At 46.0% G+C, this 21,665-nt stretch overlaps 2 protein-coding genes across 11 annotated transcripts in view; one reads left to right on the forward strand and one right to left on the reverse strand.

Moving 5' to 3' along the window:
* Window positions 1-8,283, reverse strand: part of CMPK1 (cytidine/uridine monophosphate kinase 1) — a 44,613-nt gene extending 36,330 nt beyond the window's left edge. For both annotated transcript variants that reach the window (XM_065523048.1, XM_005543448.3), the window contains exon 1: window positions 8,043-8,283. In XM_065523048.1, the coding sequence (XP_065379120.1) occupies window positions 8,043-8,213 (171 nt within the window). In that variant the 5' untranslated portion in view covers window positions 8,214-8,283. The remainder of the gene's footprint in view (window positions 1-8,042) is intronic.
* Window positions 8,284-8,362: 79 nt separating this feature from the next.
* STIL (STIL centriolar assembly protein) overlaps window positions 8,363-21,665 on the forward strand; it is an 80,241-nt gene continuing 66,938 nt past the window's right edge. For all 9 annotated transcript variants that reach the window (XM_045371391.3, XM_045371397.3, XM_045371402.3 and 6 more), the window contains exon 1: window positions 8,363-8,584. The gene's annotated coding sequence lies outside the window, so the exon portion shown is untranslated. The remainder of the gene's footprint in view (window positions 8,585-21,665) is intronic.

Raw genomic sequence — 21,665 nt, forward strand, 5'->3', positions numbered from 1 at the left:
CAGCCTGTAATCCCAGCTACTCTGAAGGATAAAGCAGGAAGATTGCTTGAGCCAAGTGGCTGCAGTAAGCGGTGATGGAGCCACTATACTCCAGCCTGGGGGACTGTCCCAAAAAAATAAAAATTGGCCAGGATCAGTTGTTCACGCCTGTAATCCCAGCACTTTGGGAGACTGAGGTGGGTGGATCACGAGGTCAGGAGATCGAGACCATCCTGGCTAACACGGTGAAACCCTGTCTCTACTAAAAATACAAAAAAATTAGCTGGGCATAATCCCAGCTACTCGGGAAGCTGAGGCATGAGAATCGCTTGAACCTGGGAGGCAAAGGTTGCAGTGAGCTAAGATCACACCAGTGCACTCCAACCCGGGCGACACAGCAAGGCTCTAGCCAAATAAATAAATAAATAATAATAAATAAAAATAAAAATCTTAACTGTATTGGTCCATCCTCACACTGCTATAAAGAAATACCTAATAAAACACTGTCTCTACTAAAAACACAAAAATTAGCCAGGTGTGGTAGCACACACCTGTAATCTCAGCTACTTAGGAAGCTGAGGCAGGAGAATCTCTTGAACCTGGAAGACAGAGGTTGCAGTGAGACAAGATCGTGCCAAGGTTCTCTAGCCTGGGTGACAGACTGAGTGAGCCTCCGTCTCAAAAAAACAAACAAACAAAAACACAAAGGAATTAAATCTATAGGTAAAGAACTGAAAGGATATCCATGATACAGTCGGCAAAAAATACAATAATCTCACTTGAAGGTAAAAAATATAAATATTTGCATTTTGTTCACAAGAACATTGAGAAAGAGATGGGGAAGCAGTTCATAACAAGCAGTTACTGCTGGTGACCTCGGGATTAGAAAAGATGTAACTTTTCCCAATGGGCATGTATTACTCTTATAACTTAAAATGGAAAGGCAAAAAACAAAAGTTTTCAAAATTAAGGGCAGTAAATAATCTGAAGATTTTCTCCCCTCCTCCAAGTTGTTAACAAAAATCCCATGTCACAAGCACCCTTGATGAAACAGTGGTGCTTCTGAAGAGTCAAGTATCCCGTGGACCACCTCTTTTACAGATAAACTTTCTTAAAAAAGAAAAAATTTGCTGGGCACGGTGGCTCACGCCTGTAATCCCAACACTTTGGGAGGCTGAGGAAGGCGGATCATCTGAGGTCAGGAGTTCGAGACCAGCCTGACCAACATGGAGAACCCTCGTCTCTACTAAAAATAAAAAATTAGCCAGGCATGGTGGCACATGCCTGTAACCCAAACTACTCGGGAGGCTGAGGCAGGAGAACCGCTTGAACCCAGGAGGTGGAGGTTGAGGTGAGCCAAGATCATGCCACTGCACTCTAGCCCGGGCAACAAGAGTGAGTGAAACGCCGCCTCAAAAGAAAAAAAATTATTATTCCACCAAAAGGAAAGAAGCCTATTCTTAAACACTGGACCTTAATATCCAGTGGATTTTCCTATCTACTAGTTTCTTCTAAATGCTGCTCTGTTTGAGAATTTGTAATGAGGAGCTTGGAAATCTCAGCAGATTTTCACAACCATATCATTTATTCATTCATTGAGAGTAAACAGAAGTGATACATGAGAACTACGAGGAAAACAGGCTGGGTACGGTGGCTCACGCCTGCAATCCCAGTACTTTGCAGACTGAGGTGGGAGGATCGTTTGAACCCAGGAGTTTGAGACTAGCCTGTGCAACACAGGGAGACCCCATCTCTACAAAATAAAAAAAAAAAATTAGCTAGGCATGGTGGCATGCACCTGTAGACCTAGTAACTTGGGAGGCTGAGGTGGAAAGATCAGTTGAGCCTGGGAGGTGGAGGCTGCAGTGAGAATGAGCCGCGATTGTGCCACTGCACTGCAGCCTGGGCAACAGAGGGAGAGCTAGTCGCAAACAAGAAAGAAAGAAGGAAAGAAGGAAGGAAGGAAGGAAGGAAGGAAGGAAGGAAGGAAGGAAGGAAGGAGGGAGGGAGGGAGGGAGGGAGGGAGGGAAGGAGGGAAGGAGGGAGAGGGAGGGAGGGAAGAAGGAAGGAAGGAAGGAAGGGAGGAAGGAAGGGAGGAGGGAGGGAGGGAGGGAGGGAGGGAGGGAGGGAGGGAGGAAGGAAGGAAGGAAGGAAGGAAGGAAGGAAGGAAGGAAGGGAGGAAGGAAGGAAATCAGCCAGGTGCGGTGGCTCACACTTGTAATCCCAGCACTTTGGGAGGCCAAGGCAGGCGGATTACCTGAGGTCAGGAGTTTGAGACCAGCCTGGCCATTATGGTGAAACCCCATCTCTACTAAAAATACAAAAATTATCCTGGCATTGTGGTGGGCGCCTGTAATTCCAGCTACTCAGGAGGCTGAGGCAGGAGAATCGCTTGAACCGGGGAGGCGGAGGTTGCAGTGAGCCAAGATCACGCCACTGCACTCCAGTCTAGGCGACAGAGTAATGCTCCGTCTAAAAAAAAAAAAAAGAAAAGAAAAAGAAAAAGGAAAGGAAGAAAGAAAAATCAGAGGAAGACATTCAAACACTTCTGGTCCTGAAAATGGGAGAGCCAACTGCCACTGGAGCGCCCTCTGGGGATCGAATTTTTAAAAATTTTACATCTTCTGGACAAAAAATACACTCTATGAATTCAACCTATTCAACTTATAATTCAATAAGTGCTTGATAGGCAGTTACTATGTGTCAGGCACAATGTTCAACACTGGGGACACAAAGATAAATGAAATCAAGTTTCTGATTTATATATGCTTAAAGTCAATTATCATCCAAAACTTTTTCTAAGTGCAGTAAGTAGGATGGCCAGGAAAAGTAAGAGTTACCCACACAGGCCTTGGAGGAAGTTGACACAGATGATAAAATGCTTTCTAGGTGAGGCCAGGCGCAACAGCTCCTGCCCGTAATCTCAGCACTTTAGGAAGCTGAGGCACGTAGATCACCTGAGGTCAGAAGATCGAGGCCAGCCTGGCTAACATGGCGAAACCCTGTCTCTACTAAAAATACAAAAATTAGCCAGGCATAGTGGCATGTGTCTGTAGTCCCAGCTACTCTGGAGGCTGAGGCAGGAGAATCTCTTGAACCTAGGAGGCAGAGGTTACAGTGAGCCGGGGTCACGCCACTGTACTTCAGTCTGGGCAACAGAGTGAGACCCTCTCTCAAAAAAAAAAAATTTTTTTTTCTGGGCGCTACAGAAAGCAATTTGGCATGGTTATAAGCTTTAGTCATAATTTGTTTATGTAAGCAAAATGTTCACAATCTTTAAAAGAGAGGTTTAAATATTTCTTCCAACTAATGCACATAAAATTGTGGTTATTTTCAAATATAAATTTAGGTTACATTGACATAATTTCATTTGGGCCAAAACAACAAATATAAATAAAGCTTAATTTTAAAAATTCAAGAATAACACAGTATTCCCATCATGATTTTATAAATAAACTACTGCACAATAATTCCACTCTGGAAACTTAACTGTAAGTATCACACTGATTTAGAAAATAGCTCATTTTCTTTTTTTTTTTTTTTTTTTTGAGACGGAGTCTCGCTCTGTCGCCTGGGCTGGAGTGCAGTGGCCGGATCTCAGCTCACTGCAAGCTCCGCCTCCCGTGTTTACGCCATTCTCCTGCCTCAGCCTCCGGAGTAGCTGGGACTACAGGAGCCCGCCACCTCGCCCGGCTAGTTTTTTGTAGTTTTTAGTAGAGACGGGGTTTCACCGTGTTAGCCAGGATGGTCTCGATCTCCTGACCTCGTGATCCACCCGTCTCGGCCTCCCAAAGTGCTGGGATTACAGGCTTGAGCCACCGCGCCCGGCCGAAAATAGCTCATTTTCAAAAACAAATTAGGTATTAGAGGATACAGATTTACAAACAATTAGAAAATAAATTCTCCTTCAAATCTGGGTATTTGGTTAAAAAAAAAGAAAAAGAACGGGAGGGAGGGAGGGAGGGAGGGAAGGCAGGCAGGCAGGCAGGCAGGCAGGCAGGCAAACAAAACTGAAAAATATCAGTACAAATTAATGTGCAAAATCAGTCCCAAAACCTCCCTCCAATCTTTCCTTCCCAGTAGATACTGTATCAGACTTGCCTTTACCTTCTCTAGGTCTCCAGGAGCAATCTGCAGAGCAGAATTCACCTCCAGAGAAAAAATACCAGATTCCCTCTAACAACACCCACTTCACTAATTTCAGTGCCTTAGAGAGCAAGATATCCTAAGGGTTTTTGGTTTTCTCTTTTTCTTCTCTTTCTGTTAACTGAATATCCTAAGATTCTGTAGCTAGGACTCAAATATGTACTTATGGCAGGCTGAGTTGGAAATCAACATACTAAAGTAACAATTTCAGGTGCCCTGTGAGCTACATTAGCTTCGACCAGATTAATTGGAGAATTTAACGTGGATTTATATAATTTTTTCCCTACAGGAAAAAAGCTCCAAAAATTGCATTATTTTGGAATTTAGTTTATAATTGCCTGTATAATAAAATACTGAGTCAAAACAAAGAGATTCACAAAGGAAAAAAACAACATACCGCTGACTTCACTAACAATAGATATTACAGTGTCTGTCTAGCCAGCTAGAGAATAGCAACTGCTAAATTATAAACTATTTGGAATTAGTTGATTGACAGCTTAATAAAGTTTATGGCAACTAGACTCAAGAGAAGACATTTTCATTAAAGAAGATAACGGTTGAAAACAGTTTAAGGTCATATAATTGTTGAAATCTTAATAATATAACACATTACAGAACATATCTCATCATGGAATCTTGTAACTGATAATTAACAAGTTTAAAATATTATTTGCCATTACCAAACAGAATAAAGAATAATTGTAGAATGTATAGATTATTATTATCATTATTATTATTATTATTTTGAGACAGAGTCTCACTCTTTCCCCTAGGCTGGAATGCAGCGGTGCGATCTCGGCTCACTGCAAGCTCCGCCTCCTGGGTTCAGGTCATTCTTCTGCCTCAGCCTCCTGAGTAGCTGGGACTACAGGTGCCCCCCACCACGCCAGGCTAATTTTTGTATTTTCAGTAGAGACGGGGTTTCACCTTGTTAGCCAGGATGGTCTCGATCTCCTGACCCCGTGATCCGCCTGCCTCAGCCTCCCAAAGTCCTGAGATTACAGGCGTGAGTCACCACGCCTGGCCCAGAATGTGTAGATTATTTTTTAACCGGTGTAGTAGTATGAGTATTACTCATTTAGGTATAGACATTTTAAAGGCATATTATGATTCACAAATAGCATACTGTATTTAAATGCATTCAAATATAACATGCATAAAGTAATTTAAAAGAAAAATACTACTTTGCAATAAAAAATAACCAGTCCAGGCATAGTGGCTCATGCCTATAATGCCAACACTTTGGAAGCCAAAGCAGTAGGATCCCTTGAGTCCGGGAGTTCGAGACCGGCCTGGGCAATATAGTGAGACCTCGTTTCTACAAAACCCTAAAAAAAAAAGTTAGCAGAGAGTGGTGGTGCACACCTGTCATCCCAGCTACTCGGGAGACTGAGGTGAGAGGATGGCTTGAGCCCAGAAGGCAGAGGTTGGAGTGGGTCAAGATGGTGCCACTGCACTCCAGCCTGGGTGACAGAGAGAAACTCGATCTCAAAACAAACAACAACAACAAAACCCACCAATAAAAATAACCAATATAATAAGATCAGGAAGTTTAAAGTGGAGGTAATAAGATCAGAAGTTTAATGGAGAAAAAAAAAATATTTGCATCTGTCTCTGTGTGCCAAATATTTTACCTCATTTAATATTCACAAATACCACACAAAATAGGCATTTCTATTTTTTCCCTTTTCACAGAAGAACTCAAACTAAAGGTAACAACATCTCTGGGCCTAGAGAAACAGTAAATGGCAGACTCAGGGTTTGAATCCATATCTCGTTGATGCTAAAGTCTTTGCCCCTTCCCCTATCATGCTATTTAAGAGAGATCACATATATTAAACAAAAATTTGAAATCACTCCCATTTTTCACTTATTTATTTATTTATTTCTAAGACGGAGTCTCGCTCTGTCGCCCAGGCTGGAGTGCAGTGGCCAGGCTCTTTAATTTTTAAAAGACAACTGAGAAGGCCGGGCATAGTGGCTCAAGCCTGTAATCCCAGAACTTTGGGAGACCGAGGTGGGAGGATCACCTGAGGTCAGGAGTTCGAGACCAGCCTGACCAACATGGTGAAACCTTGTCTCTACTAAAAATGCAAAAAAATATTAGCAGGGCATGGTAGCCTGTGCCTGTAATCCCAGCTACTTAGGAGGCTGAGGCAGGAAAATCGCTTGAACCTGGGAGGCGGAGGTTGCAGTGAGCCGAGATCTCACTACTGCACTCCAGCCTGGTGACAGGGTGAGACTGTCTCAAAAACAAAAACATAACAAAACAGAAAAAACAACAAAAGAAAGTAAAGAGAACCAACAAAAAAAATTTTTTAAAGAGGATGTAAATGTCACGTATTTTTTTAGTTGGACTAGTTCCACTTTGACACCTAAAAATGATCAATTTTTTTTTTTTTTTGAGACGGAGTTTCGCTTTGTCGCCCAGATTGGATTTCAGTGGCGCGATCTCTGCTTACTGCAACCTCCACCTTCCGGTTTCAAGCGATTCTCCTGCCTCAGTCTAAGGAGTAGCTGGGATTACACGCGCCCGCCACCACGCCAGGCTAATTTTTGTATTTTTAGTAGAGATGAGGTTTCGCCATGTTAGCCAGGCTGGTCTCGAACTCCTGACCTCGTGATCTGCCAGCCTCGGCCTCCCAAAGTGCTGGAATTACAGGAGGGAGTCACCGCGCCCGGCAAAATGATCAATATTTATAAATACATCTGTACAACACATAATGACTTGTTGAACTCATCTAACCTTCTCTGCATGCTATTTAGGGAATAAAATACAGGTTGCTTGTTATGAACATATAAGGAGAGAAGCAAAAGCCCAATGTTAATATTGGCCATATCCTAGAAGAGGAGAAAATTAGAAGTTCTAGGTCAAAAAAACTTTTGTTGGTTACAGAGTTTCAGGGCGATTTCACTAGGGGCCACCAATGGTCGCCTCTTCTGTTTCTAGATATCTTGTTTTCCTTCTTTCCCAAGCATTCCCCAGATTGTCCATGAAGCCTTTTTTTTTTCACAGTGTCAGTGCAGCTAACCAACCATATACATCAGGCCCAAAATTGTTAAAAGAATTGAACTGGTAACCTGTCTTAAAGCAAAAGGAAAAAAAGTAACAGGATTTTACAGTTGGGAGGTGTTTTATATCCTGAGAAAATCTGGGTTCAGAGACTCTTTTTACTGTATTACAAGGGCTAAATGAGGCTGGGAGAGAGGAAGTGACCGAGGGCCGAGCGTGAGCTGGCAGCAGGGCCAAAGGTTTAAGCTTGATCTCAGAACTGCACTCCCGGCTTTCCCCATCCCCGTCCCGGGCCGAGCCTCAGGGCTGGCCCCGCCCTAAAGCTTGCGGGGACTGGGCTCGAGAGCGCCAGCCGCAGCCCACAGCACGCCTAAAATAACACCCCGCCCCACGGGGCTCCTTTCTACGGTAAAGACAGGTTAGGTGACAGTGCAGAGTTTAGAGAACCAGAGGGAAGGCACGGAGAAGAAAAATAGGTCTCCCCTTCCGGCAACTGCGGGCGCACACGGCCTCTAACCCAAATCCGCGCTCCTGGTGCCTTCACCCACCACACGATCAGCTACGTGCTAACCTCTGCGCGCTGGGGGACCCCCAAAGGTTGGCCTCCGGGATCCCTCTCCCAGTCCACTCTAGAGACGAATCTGGTCCCCAAAATGTAAGAAAAGAAGGGGCGCAGGAACAAAGCGACCCCAAACGGTGCCCCCCAAGGCGAGCGGGCGCGGACTACGAGTCCCGGCATGCCGCGCGCTGGCGGCCCTCGGCCACCGCCACGCGGGCGCCGCGGTGGCCGCCGGGACTCGTAGTCTGCGGCCCGGCGACTCCGGGGGGCGGACCAGGGGCGGCGGGACAGGCCGGCCCGCGTCGCGTCAAGCCCCAAGGAGCCAGCCGGCTGCCCGAGCCTCACCTCGACGATGCGGGCGCACTGGGTCCCCTTGCCGGCGCCGGGGCCGCCGAGGACGAACACTACCAGCGGCTTCATGAGACGGGGAGGGCAGAAGAGAATCGGCCGGCGGGTCTGCAGCAGGAAGCTAAGGCCCAGGACGTGGAGCAGTCGGCTGCGGCAGCGGCTCAGCATACACAGCTGCTCGGCCGGACGCTGAGGGAGCTGACAGCGGCCGGCGAGGCGCGGGGCGGGGCAGGGAGGCGGTGGGAGAAAGGGGCGGGCTGAGCCGGCGCCCGCCGCGGCCCCGCCGCCGTGGCTGCCCAGGCGTCCGCGGCGCGGTCGGAAGGGGAGGAGCTTCGCGCAGCGGCTGCGTCTCGGGGACAGTCTTGCAGTCCGCGCCAGGTTTCCTCCACCCGTTAGGTGGTTATTAGCGCTTTCTGACAGCAGATGTTTTATCCTGCGCCCCCAAGTGTCTGGTGCTGACCTGGAGGCTGGGACGTGATCCGCGGGAGAGCAAAACCCATTGTCTCTGCTCGCAAGGAGTTTCCATTCCAGCCAGTGAGGTACGCGGAGGTAGCCGGTGTGAATGAGTAAACACTAGTACATACAAACGGCAGTACGATTTTGAAGAAATAACAAGTAGGACATAAGATGGCCAGTGTCGCCAGAGAAGGCTTCAGAAGAGGTGACATTCAAGCCAAGACAAAAGGATAGAAAAGAGCGAAACCAGGCAAACACCAGGATAGAGTGTCCGACAGAGAAAAGCATGTGCAAAAAATCTAAGTTGGCTTGGCATGTTAGAGCAACTGAAGGAAGGCCTGGCTGGGCGCGGTGGCTCACTCCTGTAATCCCAGCACGTCGGGAGGCTGAGGCAGGAAGGATCGCTTGAGTCCAGGAGTTCAAGACCAGCCTGGACAAAATGACGAGACCCCCGTCTCGACCAAAAATTTAAAAGCCGGGCTCCGTGACCCGTGCCTGTGATCGCACCACTGCACTAGGTGACAGTGAGACTGCTTCAAAAAAAGAAAAAGAAAAAAGGCCAGTGACAGTGAGACCAGGGCTGAGTTAAATGAGGGGAGAATGGAAGGTGAAAAGTTGAGAAAGGTCGGTGGCAGATCAGGACTTTTGGTTATGGAAAGGAATTTGGGCTGTATTCTAACTGCAGTGGAAGCCCTTTAACTCCGTTCGCCTCCTCCCTTCATTAGGGAAAAATCTTAAGGGAGAAGGAAAGGAGAAGTTCAAGAACTGAGCCTTGATGAATACAGGCCTTTAAAAGGCCTTCTGGCCAACGTTAAGAGCTCATTTGATATTTGAGGTAATGGATTTAAAATAATTGAAGATGTTTGGCCATTTCAGGCACAGGCAGAGAAGGCAGCTTGTTGCATTTATTGAGGGTTGGGGTTTTTCCTGGCAAGTACGACAGAGAGAGAGGGCCAAGTGATGAGAGTGTTTGCAAGATAATGTTTATGATGCTGTCTGTAGAATCAAAACCGTACAGGAAAGCAAATAATGGCACATGAAGCCTGGTAGTGGAGGGGTTGGAGGGTGGTGGGGAAAGGGACCAAGGTCTTAGAGCATTGACCCAAGAAAGGTTGCGGTGGGTTATATGAGCAAGTACGCTGGCAGTATAGATGCTGCTGGTCTGAGCGGGATATTTGGAATTGAAATGTCCCAACTTGTGAGTTTCTGATGATGCCAAGGTCCAGGGTGAGACCGTGGGAATGGAAGGCTGAGGCAGAATGCATGCCCTGTTTATAGAACTAAGAGTCCAGGGTATTAGATTTGTCGTACAGGTACAAATTCAAGTCAGATAGTACTGGAGTGAACAGAGACTATGGGAAAGGAACTAAGCTATTGAGAGCAAAGTGACCAGGATGTTAGTAAATGAAAGCAAACAGGAGAGGAAGATGGTGGTATAGCCCTCTGTCTGAGCACCCCCATTCTCCTTTTTCTTTTGGTGCTCCTTTCTTAGCTCACTCAGTGGTTTCTGACTCTTCCCCATCTCCACTGTCTCTCCTTGCTTTCTTTTTGTTGTTGTTGTTTTTACTTATTCCCATCCTTCCTGCCCTTCTTTTCCCATTTATAAGTCCCTCCCTTCTCCCTGTCTCTTTTCCTGTCCTTCTCCTCACCTACTTGTCTTTGTTTGCCCTTCTTTTCCGTTCTCCCTTTAATTTTTACCTGTTTCCTCTCCACAACTTCTACCTTTTCCTTCCTACCATAGAAAGGAAAATGGGATATTTATGGGATATTTTGGATTATCACAGCTGGAAAAAAATATTTTTTTGGGGGGGATGGAGAGTCTCACTCTGTTGCCCAAGCTGGAGTGCAGTACTGTGATATTGGCTCACTGCAACCTCCACCTCCCAGGTTCAAGTGATTCTTCTGCCTCAGCCTCCCAAGTAGCTAGGATTACAGGCACCTGCCACCACACCTGGTTAATTTTTGTATTTTTAGTAGAGACGGGGTTTTACCATGTTGTCCAGGCTTGTCTTGTACTCCTGGGCTCAAGCGATCCTCCTGCCTCAGCCTCCCTAAGTGCTGGGATTACAGGCATGAGCCACCGTGCCCAACCAGGCCTACACCACACTACAGGTGGTGGTGTGCACCTGTAGTCCCAGCTGCTCGGAAGGCTGAGATGGGAGACTGAGATGGGGGATCCCTTGAGCCCAGGAGGTGGAGGCTGAGGTGGGAGGAGCCCTTGAGCCCAGGAGGTGCAAACTCCAGTGAGCCAAGATCGTGCTACTGCATTCTAGCCTGGGCAACAGAGCCAGACCCTGTCTCAAAACAAAAACATTTTTCTATGGATACTGAAATTTGAATTTATATAATTTGCATGTGTCCCAAAATATTATTTCTTTTATTTTTAAAATCCATTTTAAAATGTGAAAATTATTTTGAGCTTGAAGGCTATACAAAAACAGGGACCCACGTTTAGATATGTGAATTTTCACATTAAAAAAACATGGCCGGGCGCTGTGGCTCATGCCTGTAATTCCAGCACTTTGGGAGGCCGAGGCGGGCAGATCACCTGAGGTTGGAAGTTCGAAACCAGCCTGGTTAACATGGTGAAACCCCGTTTCTACTAAAAATACAAAATTAGCTGGGTGTGGTGGTGTGCGCCTGTAATCCCAGCTACTTGGGGGGCCGAGGCAGGAGAGTCGCTTGAACCCAGCAGGCAGAGGTTGCAGTGAGCCGAGACCGGGAGGCAGAGGTTGCGGTGAGCTGAGATCGCACCACTGCACTCCAGCGTGGTGACAGAGCGAGACGCTGTCTCAAAAAAAAGAAGGCGGCTCCAAACCCTTCAGCTTCTGGAGAGGAGGAGCTAGGACATGGGCAGCCAAGAACAAGGACAACTGGTCATATTGGGAATGAGTAGCAGGAGTGTGAAAAAAGCCATATCAAAACAAATGTGCCTTCTTTTCCTTTGTTCACACAGTTAGAGTTAAAAGATCTTAAGGATATGGTGTCTGTGAGACACCATACTTGGCATACTTTTAGTGAAAGCCTTAGGACAGAAACAAAAGGACAATCTTTGTTGTTTCCATGACGGAACACCAGAACTATGGATTCCACACAGGGGTTTGGGTCTGAAACTTCCTTGTATGCCTACTTAAAGCAATATGTAGTGATTTTTTTTCACAGAGAAAAAAATCTTTCTGGATAATTATGACCACAGGTGGTTGGGTACTTAATGTCCTGTTCCTTGCCTGTCTCCTTCTGCCAGTTATGTTAGGCAACTAAGGAAAATATTAATGTGGAAAGATTTCTCAAAACTGAAACCCAGACACCCATCCCTGCCAAGGGTTTTCCAGGGAATCATTTCCAGGAATGACAAGGTAAGGCAAAAAAAAACACTTTATGGGCTGGGCGAGGTGGTTCACACCTGTAATCTCAGCATTTTGGGAGGCTGAGGTGGGTGGATCATGAGGTCCAGAGATAAAGACCATCCTGGCTAACACGGTGAAACCCCATCCCTACTGAAAATACAAAAAAAATTAGCCGGGCGTGGTGGCACATGCCTGTAGTCCCAGCTACTCAGGAGGCTGAGGCAGGAGAATGGTGTGAACTCGGGAGGCAGAGCTTGCAGTGAGCCAAGATTGCGCCGCTGCACTCTAGTCTGAGCTACAGAGCAAAACTCCATCTAAAAAACCAAAAAAAAAAAAAAAAACACACCACTTTATGACTAGTTGGCCCTTTGAGTTTGTTCCGGTTATCTGTTGCTACAAAACAGCCATTCCCAAAACAATAGCTTAAAACAAGAAACATTCTTTTGTTTGTTTGTTTGTTTGTTTTGAGACAGTTTCACTCTTGTTGCCCAGGCTGGAGTGCAATGGCACAATCTCAGCTTACCACAACCTCTGCCTTCTGGGTTCAAGCAGTTCTCTTGCCTTAGCCTCCCAAGTAGCTGGGATTACAGGCATACACCACCACTCCTGGCTAATTTTTTCGTATTTTTAGTAGAGACAGGGTTTCTTCATGTTAATCAGACTGGTCTCAAACTCCCGACCTCAGGTCATCCGCCTGCCTTGGCCTCGCAAAGTGCTGCGATTACAGGCATGAGCCACCAAGCCCTGCCTTTTTGTTGTTGTTTTGTTGTTGTTACTGAGACGGAGTCTTGCTCTGTCTCCTGGGCTGGCATTGCAGTGGCACAATCTCAGCTCACTGCAACTTCCACCTCCCAGGTTCAAGCAATTCTCCTGTCTCAGCCTCCTGGGTAGCTGGGATTACAGGCACCTGCCACCATGCCTGTCTTATTTTTGTATTTTTAATAGAGACGGGGTTTCACCATGTTGGCCAGGCTGGTCTCAAACTCCTGACCTCAAGCAATCCGCCTGCCTCAGCCTCCCAAGTGCTGGGATTACAGGCGTGAGCCACGGTGCCTGGCCAAAACAAGAAACATTTATTTTCCTTATGACCTGAAAATTGGGCTGGGCCCAGTGGGGACAGCTCATCTTCATCCCACATGGCATCAGCTGGGGCAGCTCAACTGAGGGCTGGAGAATCCATATCCAAGAAGGCTCATTCACATGGCTGACAGAGGATATTTTTTTTTCCTCTTGTGAGTGTCAATACTTAATTTTGGTGTAGAGACGGGAAGCTGGAAAATACACTATTTAAATTTTACTTGGCTCCCCCTAACATTGTGGAAACCCTCTTTCCCTAAAGACCATGGGGTTTACCACTAGTTGCTTAGGTTTCTTTTTACAGCATGATGGCTGAATGTTACTCTTCAAGAGTAAACATTCCAGGAGATGGGGAGGAGAAACTGCCAGTTTTTAAAACCTGGGTTTAGAAACTGCCACAGCACCTCTTCTTTCACCATATTCTTTCAGTCAACCACACACACAGCCCAGATTCAAGGAGAGGGTACACAAGCCCTACTTCTCAATAAGAGGAGTGTCAGAGAATTTTGGTGCCATGTTTTAAAGTTGCTACAGGGTCCAAAAGCCCTCTATGGAACCTTAGATTTAGTAAGCTGAGATGGATTTTACAGAGCTTAGAGAAAACTCTTGTATAATCAAGACAGGCCTAGATGACCTTCCTTCTCTTAGACTCCTCCCTGGCAAGCTAGACCAGATCAACAGGAGCACTCAAAAAGAGAAATAAGCCAAGGAAGTTAGGATCTCCAAGTAGCTTTGGGCCTCTTTTATCACACTGGCAGTCACATGGAGCCAAGCCGAGGACATGGAATTAATAAAAGACACAATACTACACTGATGCTTGAAAATTCAACCCTGCTGCTTGTCCACAGTGAAGGGTCTACCGCTTAGCATCTTGATCCTAATTTGTCTCCAAGGAATCCATTTTGTCTTAGCCATATATTATTGCTCCTTGGAGGTGGCAGAGAAGCACTGAATTCCACCTAGGGGTAAACCACCAGATATGCAATAATAGTATGCCCCAATAAATGTATATAGAAGTGTATGTCACCCAGTAAAGGGGCATTTCCTAACTATACCTATAGACTGAATCTGTAGGCTAAATAAATTTGATTTTATCTATTAAATGTCTACTATGGTGGCTCACACCTGTAATCCCAGCACTTTGGGAAGCCAAGATGGGTGGCTCACCTGACCTCAGGAGTTTGAGACCAGCCTGGCCAACATGATGAAACCCCATCTCTACTAAAATACAAATTAGCTGGGCATAGTGGCGGGTGCCTATAATCGCAGCTGCTTGAGAGGCTGAGGCAGGAGAATCACTTGAACCTGGGAGGTGGAGTTGCAGTGAGCCGAGATCACACCACTGCACTCCAGCCTGGGCGACAGAGCGAGACTCCATCTCAGAAAAGAAAAAAAAGTCTATGTGCCAGGCATTTTTTGGATAATCGACTTTTAAAATAAATCAATCAGAATACCTATGAAGATTTCTGTGCCACTTTTTTTTTTTTTTTTTTTTTTTGAGACGTACTTTCACTCTTGTTGCCCAGGCTGGAGTGCAATGCGCAATCTTGGCTCACTGCAACCTCCACCTCCTGGGTTCAAGCAATTCTCCTGCCTCAGCCTCCTGAGTAGCTGGGATTACAGGCATGCGCCACCACACCTGGCTAATTTTGCATTTTTAGTAGAGACAGGGTTTTGCCATGTTGGTCAGGCTGGTCTTGAACTCCTGACCTCAAGTGATCTGCCCTCCTTGGCCTCACAAAGTGCTGGGATTACAGGCGTGAGCTATCACACCTGGCCTCAGATATATTCTAATTGCTAGATTGTGAGGAGGTCCAGTGTGTCCCAGGGGAGAGTTAGAGGACACTGGAAGTGCTTAGGGAAGTAGCTATATGCCAACTCGTATGTAAATGTTTCAATATTTTTGTTGTTTGCTTATTTTTGAAACAGGGTCTCTGTTGCCCAGGCTAGAGTGTAGTGGCACATCACAGCTCACTTTAGCCTTGACCTCCTGAGTAGCTGGGACTACAGGTGTGTACCACCATGCCTTCCTTATTTTTCTATTCTTTGTAGAGACAGGATTTTGCCATGTTGCCCAGGCTGGTCTCAAACTCTTGGGCTCAAGTGACCCACCCAGCTCAGCCTCCTAGAGTGCTAGGATTTCAGGCATGAGCCACCGCGCCCAGCCTGTTTCAATATTTTAATCACCAATATAGCCTTTCCAGTTGGGTATTAGCTAAATATCAGCCTTGCCTTGCCTATGAAATTCTTATAATGCTGTGAAGTTAGTACTATCATTTTACAGATGGAGAAATAGAGCCAGGAAGTAGAAGTACTTTGCTCAAGACCACAAGGCAATGCTGGGCATGGTGGCTCACGCCTGTAATCCCAGCACTTTGGGAGGCTGAAGTGGGCGGATCACCTGAGGTCGGGAGTTTGAGACCAGCCTAACCAACTTGGAGAAACCTCGTCTTTACTAAAAATACAAAATTAGCCAGGTGTGGTGCTGGGTGCCTGTAATCCCAGCTACTCGGGAGGCTAAGGCAGGAGAACCACCTGAACCTGGGAGGTGGAGGTTGCGGTGAGCCAAGATCGTGCCATTACACTTCAGCCTGGGCATCAAGAGTGAAACTCTATCTCAAACAAAAACAAAACAAAACAACAACAACAAAAAACCACCAACAAAAAAAAACCCACAAGGCAAATAGATGACAAAGTCAAATTCAAATTCAGCATGTATGACTTTAAAATGTGCATTTCTATACAACACTGACTCCATGAAAAGTTCCATACTCACAAAAATCCCGTCAAAATATGTTGCATTACAGACCAGAAGACTGATCTCAGAAAGATGTATAGCAAGGGCTATCCTTAAAACCCATCCTTACCTGTAGGTGTTTATCATGGAGTACATTAGGTCTTTTCACATACATTCAGTATCTCCATACTATTCCCAGGGTAGATCTATGTTCCTAGTGCCCTTTGTAGGGGATTAGGAAATAGGCTTTGTCACCATTCATCAATCCTATTTATCATAATTGCCTCTTAGAGATAGATATCTGTTCCCATACTTTCATTTTCCCAGCCTTGACTACTCCCCTTGGCTGCCTATGTTATATTCATGTTTCAGAATTCAGCTTGAGCCTGGGCAACCTAGTGAGACCCTGTCTTTACAAAAAATTAGAAAAGTTAGACAGATGTGGTGGCCCGTGCCTGTGATCCCAGCTACTCAGGAAGCTGAAGCGGGAGGATTACTTGAGCCCGGGAGGTTGAGGCTGCAGTGAACTGTGATCATGCTGCTCCAGCATGGTTGACAGAGAGAGACCTTGTCTCAAAAAAAAAAGAAAAAAAGTTGGGCATGTTGGCTCATGTCTGTAATCCCAGCACTTTAGGAGGCCAAGGCAGGAGGATCACTTGAGCCCAGGTGTTCAAGACAAGCCTGGGCAAAATGGTGAGACCCCATCTCTTTTGAAAAATTGATTGATTGATTGATTAAGACAGAATCTGGCTCTGTTGCCCTGACTGAAGTGCAGTGGCATGATCTCGGCTCACTGCAACCTCTGCCTCCCGGGTTCAAGCAATTCTCCTGCCTCAGCCTCCTAAGTAGCTGAGATTACAGGCACATGCCACGATGCCTGGCTAATTTTTTGTATTTTTTTTGTAGAGACAGGGTTTCACCATGCTTGCCAGGCTGGTCTTGAACTCCTGACCTCGTGATCCACCCGCCTCGGCCTGCCAAAGTGCTGGGATTATAGGCGTGAGCCACCGCGCCCCACTCACATCACATCACTTTGGGAGGTGGAGGTGGTTGGATCACCTTAGGTCAGGAGTTCAAGACCAGCCTGGCCAACATGGTGAAACCCCGTCTCTACTAAATATACAAACATTAACTGGGAGTGGTGGTACACACCTGTAATCTCAGCCACTTGGGAGGCTGAGACAGGAGAATTGCTTGAACCTGGGATGTGGAGGTTGCAGCGAGACGAGACCGTGCCACTGCTCTCCAGCCTGGGTGACAGAGTGAGACTCCATCTCTGAGCCACTGCGCCCGGCCCATCTCAAAAAAAAAAAAAGTGATGTGACAGATCTGGTAGCAGACAATATGACTGCTCTCCTGGGAGTGACTTTCTCAGCTGAGCTTAGCTCTATACTGCAGAACTGCAGGCAGACCAGTGAAGGGAGACTGACTGTCTTTAGCTAAATTTGCAACATCTTTGCTAACTTCGCAAGCTTAGGTAGGTTGGTTATACCTGCAATTTCTTTGTCTGCAAAATCAGGATGATGGTACATTAGCTCAGTTTAGTAAATACTTTTAGAGAATTTACCAGTATGTGATATTTGATCATTCCAGTATTCATTCCAAATAATCCAAGCTTTAAAAAATAAGTAAAATAAGTCAATGTGACTTGAGACATAAATTGTAATTGTTGCCTCTCCTAAGATTTTTAAGTGTCTAAAAGGAATTTTGCATAAGTTGACAGATTAGCAATCTTCTTTAAAAATATGTTTCTTAAGGCTGGGCGCAGTGGCTCATGCCTGTAATCCCAGCACTCCTTGGGAGGCCAAGGCAGGTAGATCTCCTGAACTCAGGAGTTTGAGACTAGCTTGGGCAACATGGTGAAACCTCATCTCTACAAAAAACACAAAAATTAGCCTGGTGTGGTGGCGCATGCCTGTAGTCCCAGCTACTTGGGGTGGAGAGGGGGCTGAAGTGAGAGGATCACTTGAGCCCAGGAGGCTGAAGCTGCAGTGAGCTGAGATCTTGCCACTGCACTCCCACCTGGGTGACAGAGACCCCGTCTTTTTAAAACAAGAGACATAAAAATATGTTTCTTAAAAGCAAACCTGTAGTTGTTTTAAAAATCAGTAGTACAATTTAGCTTAAAAGTGTAAGTTGAGAAAGGGAAAGTTGGGTGTTTGGAGAAACTTAGTACAGTAATAAGTAACAGAACCAGGAAGAGAAGAAATAACCGATTCCAACTTCCCTGTTCCTGGTGATAACAATAGTTCTTTAATCCCCACAGCCAGTCTGTTAGCAGGCACCATCAGGGTTTATAGCACTGAAAATTTACTTGGTCTAATCATAAAGACCATGTCATGTGGACAGGGACTGAAAAGGAATAAGGAAAAACAATTGATGTCTTTGGGTTGCTATAACAGAATACCATAAACAGGTAGCTTATAAACAGCAGAAATTTATTTTTCACAGCTCTCGAAGCTAGGAAGTTAGAGATCAAGGACCTGGTATCTAGGGAGGGTCTGCTATCTTGGTTCATAGACAGCCATTTTCTCCATGTGACTTCACAGGGCAGAAAGGAGCAAGGGAGCTCTCTGGAGGTTTCTTTTATAAGGTACTAATCCCATTCATGAAGGCTCTGCCATCGTGACTTCATCAACTCCCAAAGGCTCCCCCTACTTACTATCATATTAGGGGTTAGGATTTCAACATATGAATTTTGTGGGGAACACAAATATTGAGTCTACAGCAGTTAGAATATAGAATTCTGGATGAATTTTTCCTTTTATAATTTTTTTCTTATTATAACATTGTTTATGCAACAAATTTATACTTTAAAAAAAAATGACACACTGGAAATGGTTATCTGTAAAGCAAACTAAAGAACTTGGAAATTTAAAAAATAAAACCAGTAGCTTTTCTCTGTAAGGACCAAAAGTAGTAGCAATTCCACAGTGTCTTGAAATGATACATAAATGGCCAGGTGCGGTGTGGCTCACGCCTGTAATCCCAGCACTTTGGGAGGCCAAGGCGGGTGGATCACCTGAGGTCAGGAGTTTGAGACCAGCCTGACCAACATGGTGAAACCCTGTCTCTACTGAAAATACAAAAATTAGCTGGGCATGGTGGTGGGTGCCTATAATCCCAGCTACTCAGGAGGCTGAGGCAGGAGAACTGCTTGAACCCGGGAGGTGAACGTTGCAGTGAGCCAAGATGACGCCAATGCATTCCAGCCTGGGTGACAGAGCAAGACTCCATCTCAAAAAAAAAAAAAAAAAAAGAAATGATACATAAATATATATAAACAGGGATCAAAGACTAGCATGGTATATCTTCAGTCTATTTAAACAGGCCTGTCATCTAACAATTATTCATATTTGCTTTGGATAATTACCTCTTATTACACAGCCTATAAAATTGTGCCTTCCCTGTTCTATGCTTATCATGTCCTTTCAACTCCCCATACCAGCTAGCACAAAACTTGGTGTATAGTAGGTCCTTGGTATAGCATTTGTAGATTTTATTCCATTAAACTTATTCTCTTTCTTTTTTTTGAGATGGAGTCTCGCTCTGTCGCCAGGCTGGAGTGTAGTGGCACGATCTTGGCTCACCGCAACCGCAGCCTCCTGGGTTCAAGCAATTCTTCTGCCTCAGCCTCCCGAGTAGAAATTACAGGCATGTGCCACCATGCCCAGCTAATTTTTTGTATTTTTAGTAGAAATGGGGGTTCTCCATGTTGGTCAGGCTGATCTCGAACTCCCAACCTCAGGTGATCCGCCCACCTCGGCCTCCCAAAGTGCTGCGATTACAGGCGTGAGCCACTGCGCCCAGCCTAAAGTGCCATTTTAATCACATCATATCAAGTGTACATAGTAGTCTGGGTGCTATGGCTCACGCCTGCAATCCCAGCACTTTGGAAATCCGAGCACTTTGGAGGCCCAGTACTTGAGGCTAGGAGTTCAATACCAGACTGGCCAATATAGAGAGAGTACTTCTCTACTGGAAAAAAAAAAAAAAAAAGCTGGGCATGGTGGCACCCTCCTGTAGTCCCAGCTACTTGGAGGCTGAGGTGGGTGGATTATTTGAGACCAGGAGGTTGAGGTTGCAGTGAGCTATGATTGTGCCACTGCACTCCAGCCTGGGCAACAGAGCAAGGCACTGTCTCTAAAAAACAAAAAAAGGAAAGAAGGAAGTGTACCTACTGTCACCTTGACTATTGAGGTTGGCTTGATGACCCATCAGAAGTAGTGTTTGTCAGGTTTTCCCGTTGTAAAGTCACTTTCCTCCCTCTGCCTTTCTCCCTCAACCCAATATTATACACTTTGAAGAAATGTCATTACGTGCAGCCCACACCTAAGGAGTGGGGGTTATGTGTTATGCTCACCCCTTCCCTTTTGTCTAACTCATACTACATTTCTCTTTCTAATATCAAAGTACTTTTAAAAAAAATCATAAATCATGAGAAGCTGACACAGAATTCCTTTCTTTTACATGCTAAATTCAATCTGGAATCAAATCATATTGATTATTCCTTCAAAATATATCCAGAATACAATAACCTCTCCCCACCTCCATTGCTACCATTCTGGTCCAAGTCACCATCTATCTCCTAAGTTATTGCAGCAGTTTTTGAACTGGTCTCCTTGCATCTCTGCCCTTGCCCCATACAGTTTATTCTCAATATAGCAATCAATGGTCCTTTTAAAACCTAAAATCATAGCCTCAGCCAGGTGCAGTGGCTCACGCCTGTAATTCCAGCACTTTGGGAGGCCGCGGCAGGCGGGTTGCCTGAGGTCAGGAGTTTGAGACCAGCCAGGCCTATATGGTGAAAATCCCTCCCTACCAAAAATACAAAAATTAGCTGGGCGTGGTGGCGGGGACCTGTATTCCCAGCTGCGGGAGGCTGAGGCACAAGAAATGCTTGAACCTGGGAGGTGGAGGTTGCAGTGAGCCTAGATGGTGCCACTGCACTCCAGCCTGGGCAACAGAGCAAGACTCCATCTCAAAAAACAAAACAGGCCGGGCGCGGTGGCTCAAGCCTGTAATCCCAGCACTTTGGGAGGCCGAGACGGGCGGATCACGAGGTCAGGAGATCGAGACCATCCTGGCTAACACGGTGAAACCCCGTCTCTACTAAAAAATACAAAAAACTAGCCGGGAGAGGTGGTGGGCGCCTGTAGTCCCAGCTACTCGGGAGGCTGAGGCAGGAGAATGGCGTAAACCCGGGAGGCGGAGCTTGCAGTGAGCTGAGATCCGGCCACTGCACTCCAGCCCGGGCGACAGAGCCAGACTCCGTCTCAAAAAAAAAAAAAAAAAAAAAACCAAACCAAACAAAAAAAAACCTAAAATTAGATTATGTCAGTCCTGTATATAAAATCTTCCAGGCCGGGGGTGGTGGCTCACGCCTGTAATCCCAGCACTTTGGGAGGCTGAGGCAGACAAATCACGAGGTCAGAAGTTCAAGACGAGCCTGGCCAACATGGTGAAACCCTGTCTCTACTAAAAATAAAAAAAATTAGCTGGGCATAGTGGCGGGCGCCTGTAATCCCAGCTACTCGGGAGGCTGAGGCAGGGTTCATCGCTTGAACCTGCTAGTCGTAGGTTGCAGTGAGCTGAGATCACACCACTGTACTCCAGGCCTGGCGCCAGAGTGAGACTCCGTCTCAAAAAAAATCATCCAAAGGCGTCCCATGTAACTCAGGGCCTTTGCACTTCATGTGCCTAATGGCAATCATTGAGATGTGTAACTTTTCTTTCCAGAAATAACTTTTCAGTCAGCTGCAAAGACTGCAGTTGCCTGACAGCCTCTCGCTGTGGCCTTTGGAATCTGCCTTAGCTTTGGTGCTTGTTCTTTCTTGGAAGCCTCAGGCAATGACTAGGCACAGCAAGTATTCTAGGGCCTAGCCATTTCTGCCTAATGTGGGACTCCTCTAATGGACAATCTTTGCTCTGGAGCTCCTCATTGGGCTGGCCAGCAGTTTGTCAGACATGCATGGCTGTCTGAGGCCCTTCCTGTTCTCACAC

The sequence above is a fragment of the Macaca fascicularis genome, chromosome 1, assembly GCF_037993035.2.
Source record: "Macaca fascicularis isolate 582-1 chromosome 1, T2T-MFA8v1.1".
Lineage (NCBI taxonomy): Eukaryota > Metazoa > Chordata > Mammalia > Primates > Cercopithecidae > Macaca > Macaca fascicularis.